Source organism: Poromitra crassiceps (assembly GCF_964638095.1).
Source record: "Poromitra crassiceps genome assembly, chromosome: 6".
In the NCBI taxonomy this organism is placed as follows: domain Eukaryota; kingdom Metazoa; phylum Chordata; class Actinopteri; order Beryciformes; family Melamphaidae; genus Poromitra; species Poromitra crassiceps.
Window position 1 is genome coordinate 27130305 of NC_139627.1, and position 13044 is coordinate 27143348.

A 13044-nucleotide genomic window follows, 5' to 3' on the forward strand; every position below is an offset into this window, starting at 1 on the left:
AGACTAAAGAAGCCAGAAAATATTGACATTTAAGAAGCTGGAACGAGATAATTTAATTTAATTTTTCCCCTTAAAAATGAGTCTCAACGATTAACTGATTATAAAAATATTTGGCGATTAATTTTCTGTCTACCGATTAACCGACTAATGGTTGCAGCTCTAATTCACATAGGCTTTGTAAATGCACAATGCATGATTAAAACCGCCATTTGATGTTTGACAGCATAACTGTGTCGAGGGAGGAGATAACACAGTAGGTGTTAACAGAGCCATATTTACCCTCTCACTAGAAACAAGTGCATAGCCAGATACATAGCCATAACAGAAAGTGGGGAAGGCTTGTCAACAGCACGTCTGTGCAACATGTGCAACATCCTCCTCTCACCACTCCTTTTGGCTGCTGGATTCCCATGTCCCATGTCAAGGCCCACATTTTTACCGGATGATAAATAGCTTTGTAGATGAGAAAATCAAGCCCAGACGATGGTTGGCACCCGTCAACGTGGCTGGTAGAGAGATGTAGAGTAACTTGCAGGCATCATAGTGGCTGCTGGGTTGTTGGTAGATTCCCAGCCTAATATGATTTTCACAATGCAGAAAACACAGATGGAATCACAGAATTTGGTTATAAAAATGGAATTATCAACTGTAAAACATGGAATATTGCAGACTTTTCCATTTTGGCTGAAATTGTAAAAAGAAAAAGGCGTAATTATTGTATTAACCTATTTCATAATTGTACAAATAGTGCTAGAGGAATAATTTTGTTTTCGATGGAGATGTTTTGAGAGGGGTGTCAGTCTTGCATAAAGGTCCCTCTCACGTCACCTCACAACTTGGTTGTCACTTTGAAAAACATGTGGAAGAGACTGTCTGAGAGAGCCAAGTCATAAAAAAAAAAAAAAAAAAAAAAAGGGAAAAATTTAACGGATTTGGAAACAAATAAAACTGATTTCATATGGCCTAATTCACAGCCCCACTCTGATATGGAAACATGTGGTTCCTGTCAGTTCACCCTGTGTTTCCTCTTTGTTCTTGTGTCTTCTCCAGCCCCAGAACATTCTCCTGACTAGCCCGTCTCCCCCAGGCGATATAAAGATTGTAGACTTTGGCCTGGCACGTCGGCTGGGCACAGTGGGAGAGCTGCGTGAGATTCTTGGCACACCTGAATACGTGGGTAAGGTGATGTTTGATTCATCAGTCAGGATCAGGATAGGGCCAATACAGCAGCTTTGCTTCATTCATCTGTTAGAGAGCAAGGTCAGTGCAAGTCAGTAAAGGCCCTCCGTCCTCCGATGTGATGATGATGGAAAATGCCATTTCAGGCATCACAGAATCTCCCATAGATGTTCAGTAGTTTATGGTTATGGAGAAGGCCTTGGCATATGGCTATGATCATCATCATCATTGTGCTCTTCAAGCCACTTGTGGATAAGGACATTGTCATCCTCAAAGACTGCAATGCCGTCACAGAAGAGATGCATCATGGGATGGTGTTCACACAAAGTTAGAAGTGGGTAGAATTTTCACATCAATCATAAGGATTATTTGGTTTAATCCACGCCAGGAAATACACCCCGCACTATTACAAAACCAGGAGCTAGCCTTGCCCTGTCTTGTGTAACATTTGTTTCTTCCAGCCATATCCTGTAAAATTACCCAATCCCTTCTTAATTCATTAGTACAGTGATAAAACATACAAGCACAGGGACAAAAAAAAAACACAATCATAAAAGGCAAATGACATAGACAGAAATATGTGCAGGTGAGATTAGAAAGCAAGTGGCTCATAAAAACAAATTACCTAAAGAAAAAGAAAAGCAGGGCATCTGTGTAGTGCAGTGGTAGATTCCCTGCCTACCAACACGAGGGTTGCAGGTTTGAGCCCCCGTATTACCTCTGGCTTGGTCAGGCATCCATACAATTGGTCGTGTCTGCACCATGGGTGGGAAGCCGTTGCTGCACTAGTGCCTCCTCTGGTCGGTTGGGGCACCTGTTCGGGGGGAGCAGAACTGGGGGGAATAGCGTGTATCATCCCAATCACTACATCCTGCTGGTGAAACTCCTCATTGTCAGGTGAAAAGAAGCAGCTGGTGACTGCACATGTATCGGAGGAAGCATGTGCTAGTCTATAACTCAGATTGGTAGAGGGGGTGGAGCAACGACCGGGACAGCAGGGGGAATTGGCCAAGTACAATTTGGGAGAAAACCGTGAAAAATCCGGAAAAAAATAAAGAAATCGAGATGACAAACAAAGACACAACTGAATCAGCCAACAGAACTTAAAAGACAACAGATCACAACATGGAAACTACATTCACGTATGAAAGGATAAGGCAAATGTTCCGGCAATATTAAAAGATAACTCACTTTTTCTTCCATGACTTAATTTAGCCCCAGAGATCCTGAATTACGAGCCTATCACAACCGCTACTGACCTATGGTGAGCCCCTCCTTGCAAACCCCACAATTAATTATTTGAGAGTCCCGTGTGTATTCCATGTGTTCTGAGTGTGTGTCGTGTGCATGTGCCCTCAGGAGTGTGGGAGTGATAGCCTACATGCTGGTGACGGGTGAGTCTCCGTTCGTGGGGGACGACAAGCAGGAGACATATCTGAACGTGTCCCAGGTCAACGTGGACTACAGCAGCGAGGCTTTCTCCAGGGTGTCTGAGCTGGCCGTGGACTTCATCCGCAAGCTGCTGGTCAAAGTGCCTGAGTGAGTGAGAGCAAAAGCTGTCTGCATAGGAACAACGTGCCTCGAACTTGCCCCAAATAGAAACGGTCGAACACGCCACAAATTCTGTTGTTGGTTTATTTATTTAGAACTGAAAACGGAAATACCGGTGATAAATACAACCGAGTTAACAGAAGAAATACGAGGATTTAGGAACCATTTGGTTGGTCTCTGTCATAAAGGTTGACATTTCCTCTAAAGAGCTCAGAAAGCGGAGTCTACAAGCAAATCATTTGGAATGAAGAGACCAACACAACCAAACACGTGATATTTTAGTCCGTTTGCAGACTGTCACATAGTTGCGACTGCGGATGTGCAAAGAATTTGACTTGCAGTGCTGTTTTCCCACGAGTGTCCTTCCGTACCAACCTGCTGAAAGTCATTTATGCAAGTATAGTATACCACCTCCTTTAGTGACGAGGATATAGGTCCTTACACATCGGGAGCGTTTTTTTCGTGCGATTAATTCGCACGTCAATATTTTCCGAACCTATATCAGTTAATGCAACCATGCATACCAACGGCGAAGTTTCGCTGAGCGTTATTGCGGTTTATTTTTTCGAACCACGGTCGATTTTTCAGAAATTCGCTTCCGAGGTGTACACATCTGTGGCTGTGATTGACAGGTGGGTCAAAACTCGCATCGCAATTTCGTGCCGTATATTCGCATCGCTCTTGATGTGTAAGGACCTTATGTCTTCCTCATTCTGATTGCTGCTGCATCCTGTCCTGTTTTGCCGTTAAATGATGACTTTACAGTTACATAGTTAATCTATGCAGGGATAAATCAAAGCTGGTGTTCTGTTTTACTGAGTATTTCTGCTTCTTAACCAAAATATAAATACTGTAGTTGTTTTCCTATATTATGATAATGACAAACTTTTTCTTTCTCAAACCTCTCTTAAAAAGGTTCATAATGCTAACTTGAACTTGAAAATAACATAACAAGGAGTGAATGTTGTTTTTTGACCATTGGAAAGTAGTCTCACTTCACTTTGATTACCAGTGAATTGGACCCCAGCTGTGACCTACAGGCTGGTTAGATGAGAAGTGTTTGACCTTGTTGTCTGGCTGCAGGGACAGGCCCACCGCTGCAGACTGTATGAGTCACCCCTGGCTCTGGCAGCTGGGCCCGGAGCCCATCACGCCCCGCCCCGTCCGCGAGAGGAGCTGCGGCGCAAAGTGGGGCGCCCCGCCCGAAGACCCCGAAGACAAGGAGAACTTCCTGGAGTCGCCCCTCTCTCAAGCAAAAAAGTTCCGCTTCGACGAGGAGACGCCCGCTGTGGACGGTGACTTCTAAAAAAGGGGCAAAAAATAAAAGGGGAAAACCAGCTCATTCCTCACAGCTTTTAGTTGTTTTATGCGTCCAGAAAACCAGCAGTCCGCCGCCTGAGAGCACTTAGGTCTTGTTTGTGTCCCGCTCCTCGGTCAAATGCGGGAGTGACCGCTCAAACCAAAGATAACCACTAAGTTTGAGATCTAACTCCCATTCATCACGCTGTTCAAACACATGTGGAATCTGTACGTGTCAGTTAATGTTAACCTAAATTATTTAATACGTTTTATTTTCAAAGTACTGTCTAAGTCCACACCGTGTTGAGTGTTCAATTCCCCCCTCCCCCGTATTGTAAACGGTGTGGAGTATCTCAAGGGAAATCTATGCAATACTGCTCTCTTCTGCATTTGAAATGGCTTTGTCAAGAAATTTCAATTTCATACTCTGCCTAAAGGCCAGAAATATATTTTTTAAAGGGATCTTCGTCACCATCGGTCCCAGCTAGTATTTTGTTGCTGTTTAGCTTCAACAGAAATATGTGGCGTCTAGAGAAGCACTGCTGCTGAGGAAGTATAATAACGTCCTTATTTGCATGTTAGAGCGAATTAAGGACAGCTGGACAGTGGCATCATGGGAAAACAAATGTTTTTTGTTTGCTTGTTTGTTTGTTTTTGTATGTGTTTTCAACTATCTGACCAAGTTTCTTTGTGTTGTATACAGTATTTCCCATTCCCTGAATGTTGGGATTTCAAAATCCTAACACAAATTTAAACCAACAGTACAGATGATATCGTTTCATCTCACCTGCCTCTGTGGCCACTGTTTTTCATTCAAAGCTGGTAAAGCCACTGTGCATGTGGTAACCCTTATCGCTGACTCCCTGCTGCAACAGTGTACTTTCGTGTCCTTGTTGTTGCGTGATGAAAGCTGTGCTTCCTCTGTCAAAACAACCCAGCGGTAGGGTAGAATTACACAAACAGAATCGCATACATTTTACTATGCTGCCTTTCCAGAGCTTTCATGCATTCTCAGGGGAAAAAGATGTAATTTTCTCCCCTCATGAAAAACCCTTAAGGGTTTAATCTTGTGTAAGAGTTGTAGATAAAACTCCTTTGATAACTTGAAACCTCATTATATTCCCCTTACAAAGGATTGAAAGAGTTAGGACATCAAGTTTTTTTAATTACACTAAGTGAGGCAACAAGTCATGCTGGTGTTCATGACAGGCCTGTTTAGCCCTCCACAGCCGGATAGAAACTTTAGACTGTACCTGCTCAGGCGTGACTCACCCCGCTGGTTGGCACGCCACACCCATGCTCACTCAAAATGGATTTCCTCACGTCGTACTCTAGCTTGTGTCACTTCCTCTTTCTCCGCTTGCAGAAGAGAAATGTGGGTTAGGGTTTAGCACTTAGTAAATAAGCACACGCGTATTGAACTGTTTGGGAGGCCGTGTATGAGATCCCATCTGTTTCTGTTCTGGAGAGGTTTGCTGTGTGTCTTCAGTCACTCATTTAAAGCCATCTAATCTGCTTTCATTGGTTCAGCATTAAAAGCTACTTTGGTAACACTTTCTATTAAGGTACACATATTCGGCATTAACTAGTTGCTTATTAGCATGCACATTAGCAGTACCATATTGGCTGTTTATTGGTTATTATAAAGCATCTATTATTCTGCATGATCATATTCTACAACTATTAGGCCTTTAACTAAGAGTTCCCCCTCAATAACCATCTAATTACGGTACTGCTTATTAATAGTAACAAAGTTCTTCATGAATGACGATCTTAATATGCTTTACTGGTACTACTACCACCTTATAAGGCCCATACTGAGCAAAGCAGATATTAAGATCTTAATATGCTTTAGTGGCACTACTACCACCATATAAGGCCCATACTGAGCAAAGCAGATATTAAGATTGTAATTCATGTCCAACAACTTCCTTACTATCAATAAGCAGTAATGAGGAGGTTATTGAGGGAAAACTAGTAGTTGTAGGATACTAGCAATACTAGGTGGAGACTCTGGAGACGATGCGCCATGGGCACATGTGGGATTCATGACATCACTGATGATGTCATGATTTGCGCCAAATCACTAATGATGTCAGTGTGTAGCGCGCGTGCTCTATTTCTTGGGTGGAGACTGAAGACGATGCGCCATGGGCGCAACAAGTTGTGGGATTTATGACATCACTGATGTCACTGATGGGCACAACATGTGGGATTTATGACATCACTGTGTGACTATGTGACTAATACCGCCCTCAAAATCATGACTGCCCGCAATGATGATGATGATCATGCAGATATTAATATGGCATTAGTAAGTGCTTTATAATGACTAATAACAGCTAATATGCATGCTAATAATCAAATAGTTAATGCTGAATGTGTACATTAATATGAAGTGTTAACGCTACTTTACTCCTCTTTGGTCGAGGGTGCCTTAAAGCTAAAGCTTAGTTATGAGTTTAAGTCGTGATGAAGTGCTTTTTGGGAATACGGCAACTGATTTCCATGTTGAATGGATCCGTCCGCTGTATTCTTTTCCTTCTCATCTCAGGACATGCTCTGTCACTCTACCTTCCTGTATTTGCTCACTTTGTTTTATATTCTTAATGTCATTCTTTATAGTCCTATTATTTATGTACTGGAGTCATACTTAATGTGTTGATTTAAAATGCTGTGCTCGTGTTTTATAATGGGTTTTTTTTTAGACTACAGCAGGAGACAGTCGATTTAGGTTGATTAGGCATTAGGGTGTTATTTAAGCAACAAAAATGATGCAGTTTGGTTACAGTGTAATGAATAATAAATAGACATGTTTGGCTGCAATTAATTGGAATGGTGAAAACAAGGAATAGTTTGTTGAATGGTACTGGGAAGTAAAACTACAGATGGTTTGGGAGCGAAGATGAGTCAGAAGGTTTTCAGTCATGGAGAAGTATATAGACTATATCAGATTTGATGGAATTTGAGATGTTTTGGGGTCAGGAAAGAGACGTTTTATACTGGTAAAGTGATTACGTTCTGAAGTTGAGTCTTAGGAAATGTGGGAAGGAAAGGTTTTCAGGTGATGCAGATGAGAAAGAGGGAAGACTTTGAATAGATTTAATTATAAAGTAGATGTTTTAGAAGAGAGACGGGTGATGGAGAAAAACACTGTATCATGTGAAATGGGGAGCTGTTGGCAGCGCTGCATCATTTGTCAGACTATGACAGGATGGACTTGAATGAAAAGCCTTTGTGGCAGCATCTCACTCAAGCGCAGCATCACGCGAATCGGACGGCTCTTAACTCACAAGTGTCCAGTGAAACGTAAACATTCCCTTTTTTGTTCCGAGGTGCCAAACCAAATAAGACCACATTGTGTTTGCTTGTTTGTTGTTGTCGAGGTCTCCCTGGCACTGTCACCAGCTGGTACAATGGCCTTTGTGTGGGAGCCGGGTGTCTCCGGCCACAGCTATGCTCTCATTCCATATGCTGTCATCCTCAAAATCTGGAACACTGCGCTGTTAAAAACAACGTCCCTCTTAACAAGTCGGTTCATTCATCAGTTTTCAAGTTCTGTTTTTCTTAAGACAAGTGAGAAATTGCACTTAAAGGTATACTATGCAACTTTTTTAGGGTCCTTCAAATGTAATTGTTTTTTATTTTTTACATCTTAAAGTCATATTCTTGAAGAGTAGGACTTCTACGGACAATGTACCATAACTCAAAGCACAAGCCTGTTTTGCTCCCAATATTTACAAACAATACATGTGTAAGCACAAGTACATCTAAAACTCTTTTTTAGCTCTTACAAACTGATATTCCTTGTATCAAGAGCTCTGTCAGAGCTAAAGGATACTTAAAAATGTACCAAAAAGAAGAAGAAAAAAAAACATGTTTCAAGGGCCCCAAAAAAGTTGCATACTACCTTTAAGCTTGTTTTAATAATTTTCTCCATACAGGTGATAGTGTCTTGATGAGATCATTTGTCTCGAGATTATGTCAGTTGATTGAGAAGTCTTGAAAGTTTATTTGTATAGAAAGTCAAGTGAGAAATTCTAAGTGTTAAAAGATTATAGTAATCCCAACTGGTGTTAATGTCTAGTGTTGAAATACATGTAAGACATCACTCCATTTGTTTCAAGCCAAAATGTTATTTGATTGAGGAAAGTCCTTGAAGAAGTTTAATTGTATTGAAACAAGTGGAGCTCTCTTTCTGTCAGCAGAATCTCCCTCTTACTAATAAGAAAACAAGAAGTGAGAAATAGTTTTCTTCTAAAATAAAATAAAAATCCCAAACGGTGGTAATGTCTTGTAAGATGTAGAACTCCATTTGTTTCAAGCCAAGATTTAGTTACTTGATTTGATGAAAATTCTTGAAAAGGCATAATTGTGTACACAAACAAGACAAAGTCTTGTCAGAATGTCTTGCTCTAAGAAAAATAAGATCCTAAGACATGCCAGCTCATGTCATGTAAAGACGGACTTATACATGTCAGCTGACCCTGTGGGACCTCTTGCCCCTCCTCACTATTGCAGGATGATGAAATGCTTGAATCGGTCGGACGGAGCGGCGTTTGCCGGCGATCGCTCTGTCCGTCACTTGAACACGATCACGCCGCCGTGTTGATTTTGTTTTTGTACGGCTGACCCAATTAAGTGTTTCTCAGCTGCCAATCAGTGTGTGGCCTCTGTGTGCATGTGTATGCCTATTGTCTGGAAAAGAGCTGCTCAATTTGCAGTCATGCTGTCATCCTCAAGAACTGGAGCACCAGGAATGTCAGGCGAGTCTGATGTCACCCCACTCCTGCTTGTTAGACCACCTCCTGATTGAGCACAGTAACACACTGAAGGATAGATTTGAGTCAAACTCAAACACACAACTGTTCATGAGATGTATGTTTATTTAGCATTTTATACATTTTTTTATGTGAGCTTTTTGATGGCATTTGAAATTGTTGATTTAGAAGGGAGAAAAAAAAGATTAAATCTGTGTTGTATTATGATCGACCACAGGCTAATATTTAGGCATCACAAAGCAACCCGAAAAGCCCATTAAAGATTGTAGAAAATATGTAATGGTGCTTTTGTGATATTTTGGTTGTCCTGAGTCTGAAATGTAGAGCTGTTTCTTCATGTCCTGACCTCTAAGTTCTCTCTTTTTTTGGCTTCATCCACACTGCCACCTGCTGATTCAAAAAAAAGCTGAAACCATTGCAGTCCTATAACTAGCAGGTTTCTACAGTTAGATCCATTTGGACATTGGACACAATCTTCATCATTTTGGCTCTGTACACCACCACAATGGAATCAAGATGTGCTTTAACTGGAGACTTCCAGCTTTAATTTGAGGGTATTTACATCCAAATCAGGTGTAGGAATTACATTACATTTTAAAGGACCAAAAGTAATTGGAAAAACTAACAAGCATCCACACGTGGGCATGTATGGCTGTCAATGGGACTGGTTCCCTTGTATTTATTGATGCTGACAACAGCAGCAGGATGAATTCTGGAGTGTTTCATGCAATGTTATTTGCTCAAATTCAGCCAAATGCTTCAGAACTCATTGCACGTTTGTAAGTGTGTCCAATTACTTTTGGTCCCTTAAAATGTAATGTAATTCCTACACTGTTCACCTGATTTGATGTAAATACCTTCAAATTAAAGCTGGAAGTCTTCAATTAAAGCACATCTTGGTATTTATATTTCAACTGCATTGTGGTGGTGTACAGAGCCAAAATGAAGATTGTGTCCAATGTCCAAATATATATGGACACAACTGTATATGAAGCAGCCTATCTATTGCTAGTTAACTATTCATACGAGAAAATAGCATCGTTCTACAGTGTATTGATTAGCAATAATGTGTAGAGACATCCACATTTTTGCAGAAAACCTAATCGAATGTGTCCTAATATTCCTTATCTCTACTGCATTACTTGATATTAGATGAAAGCAAGCACTAGCAAAACCTTAATAGTTATGCCAAAATAATCAATATTACCAACTTCATCTTGCCTGTCACTACTTATGAGACACTCGGCTCTTTGAAACGGCATAACAGAGCAAGTAAACATCAATGGAATGGTATGAAGTTACATTCAGCAAAATTAGTTAGTCACTGTGATAGTGCAAAGATGCTATGTAAGCTTACATAGAGACCAGGTCAACTGGAAACACATTGTAGATAATTAAACACGTGCGCGCCACATAGCCAGGTCATCTGCTGTCTAATCAGAACAAGTCAACTTTTATCCCTGGCTAGTATGTGAATATTTGCTCCAGAATGCACAGCTGGCAACCCTTATATGTTAAATAAGTCATAAAATAACAGCTCTCGTGCCAGATTGATGACCATGCATATTTTTAGATAATGGATTTTGTATGGGGTTTCTATTATTTATCTCTACCTTTATAAGTGCTTGTGTAAAAAATATGGGTGTCACTCATATTTTTCCGAGACCGCAGCAATATGACTTTGTGGAAAACATTTGTGGCTTTGTTACTGAATACAGAGATCGAAATGGGAGGAGTATATTTTAGACCAAATACCTCAATATTTTGGTATACGCCTATTTCACATGGTTACTTCCTGCATTTTTTACACAAAATGGCTGCATGTGAAATAGGCGATTTACACACAAGAAAAGTAATGATTATTAGTAGTCAGTAATTTGTAATCAGTAATAAGTAATATGGATATAATGAGCTGGTAAAGCCAATCACTGTTCATTTTACTCAGCCAGAACAGACTATAGAAAACTGTATAATTTTACTGTAAAACACCCTTTAAGACCAGGAGAAGCAACATCTAAGTTATATTACCAAAATCCCGGAGAATAGAGCCAAACAGTCACGCGACTTTCTGTGAAAAAAAAATCCCTGTTTATATTTTTACTCCAACTGAAATGTTTTATGGTCACTCACGATTCAGTAGGACACGGGTTGTTTTGTTCAAGCCTTAAAACTCATTATATAAGGATTTTTCTAAATGTCTATGGAGAAAATGAATGGGGAACTCACTTCCAGGACAGAAAATGTCACATGACTGTTCAGCTCTATAGCTAGTCTGATATGACGATATTGATATTTTACGATATAGCCCATCGCCCAGCCCTAAGCTCAAAATGACGGAATGACGGTGGCACAAATTTCCTTTTTACATTCTGACCATGTTACTGGTTTACATGTGTTTTTGTCACAGCCGTGCTTTTGATACAATCAAAATTCAATCTACTGTGAGAGGTCAATCTGACTGAGGAAGTCTGGTCCTGATGCTGTAGCATCAGTTCAGATTCAGAGCCGCTGTCTCAATGAGGTGTGACCTACTTGAAACATTCAAGTGTCAAGCTAGTGCGGGTTTAAAGACAATGCTCCGCTTCAGCTGAAGATACATTTGTTAGCTAAATTTAAAATCATGTCAAAAAATTAAATATGCCAGTTAGATATGCCAACAATGTTACATTCATCAGCAAAATCCAACCAATATATTGGAAAACAACAAGCGAGTCGATTCATTTTCACAATCTTTTCAAATCACTGGCTCCACAGGAACTCAAAGCTTGAGCCAGAAATGCATGTAAAAGTGTACATTTACCCCAAAGTAAATCTAGGAGGCCATTGGAGGTTATCATTATCACGAGCAAAAACGTAATTTAGCCACCTACATGGACGCTATATTTTGACAATTTTCAGCACTTTGCCGTCAAACAGCCCTTTCATTTGGCACTAACTGTAGAACTACCATATTCCTACGCATAAAGCACTGTGCCGAGCGCTGTATTACACCTGGGGTCAGAAAGTGCTGATACTATCAGCCTGATAGTGAGACTGAAATCAAACTTTCACTTGTCTAAATACTAGGCAGCCCGCTATGCGGGCTCGCCCGCCCTGCAGCTCACAAATGGCAGCTGTGGCCTGGCGTGCCCTATTGGCATGATGATGTCACTCACTGATGACATCGATGACATCACAATTGCTCGAGTGACCAGACATTGTGACATCATCATCTATGACATCATCAGTGATGTCACTCGAGCAATTGTGGTTTTTGGTTACACTCGAGCAATTGTGACATCACTGATGATGTCGAGTGTAACCAAAAACGTGACCAAAATCGCAGAACCCACTTACTCCCTTTTATAAGGATTTCAACGCCAAATACGGATAAAAACTTGCTGAAGAGCACTGCAATACCCAACCCTCAGATAAGATATGAATGAAACGAGTTACCATAACCAGTAAAGACATTTTTCTATTTCATTTAGAATAATGCTACAGTCAACATTTCTAACACATACCCACATACTGTACATGTCTATTGCAGTGAGAGTAAATGGAAAATTGACTGCATTTACAGGGAATTCACTTACTGCATAATACTCTTTTCTCCATAGTGAACGGCATTTCGTTGTCATCGATTTGTTTAGGTGAGCCTGTTTTTAGGTCAGCTAAATTATGTTTTTGTTCATGACCCCCATTCACAGAAGCAGTGAGCTGTTCTGCTCCTAACTAGGAGCGTGCTGGATGCATTCTACTGTGGGTAGGCCACTGCACTGACTATCGATAAGTACCTCACAACCCCACATAAAAAAATCGGAACTATCCCTTTAAAATAAGACTCCATAAGAGTCCATTCCACCTCATAATAAGTGCATTTAGCAATAGAAAAGAAATAAGACTGAGTCCAGCATAAGTTGAGGCCACGTCTCGTCATAGACAGTCCGCATGTCTGGGAACGCCAACAAAATGTTAAACGGCTGGCGCGCGAGTGGGGTAAAACCGCCCATCGTGGGCTGACTCACCAAAAGAAAACTACAGGTTTGGGGGTTCTAGAGCAGAACACAAGACATCTGCTCAGATGTGCGTTTACTGCGGTGGTTAAATCCCCGATCGTGTCTGCCTGGGCTGGGCTAGTGTCCTCTAGAGAGAGAGTGGCGTCAGCGGAGGACCAAAATGCGAGACTCATTAGCCAATGAACAGCCAGGAATGGGTCTCGCGCTACTTTTGCATGCTAAAATAAAGCTGATAA

The 13044-nt window shown here is 40.9% G+C and overlaps 1 protein-coding gene and 1 long non-coding RNA gene across 2 annotated transcripts in view; one reads left to right on the forward strand and one right to left on the reverse strand.

Moving 5' to 3' along the window:
• The window catches only part of stk17b (serine/threonine kinase 17b (apoptosis-inducing)), a 25522-nt gene extending 16437 nt beyond the window's left edge, over positions 1-9085 (forward strand). Inside the window, exons 4-7 of the mRNA XM_083639432.1 lie at positions 1051-1177; positions 2395-2443; positions 2539-2718; positions 3814-9085. Of these exons, the coding sequence (XP_083495558.1) occupies positions 1051-1177; positions 2395-2443; positions 2539-2718; positions 3814-4036 (579 nt within the window). The 3' untranslated portion in view covers positions 4037-9085. The remainder of the gene's footprint in view (positions 1-1050; positions 1178-2394; positions 2444-2538; positions 2719-3813) is intronic.
• Positions 4494-12661, reverse strand: LOC310778960. Its single transcript, XR_014552792.1, has 2 exons — positions 5900-12661; positions 4494-5831 (listed from the first exon to the last, which is right to left on the reverse strand). It is a non-coding gene; the product is annotated as an uncharacterized lncRNA (long non-coding RNA).
• Positions 12662-13044: the final 383 nt, after the last annotated feature.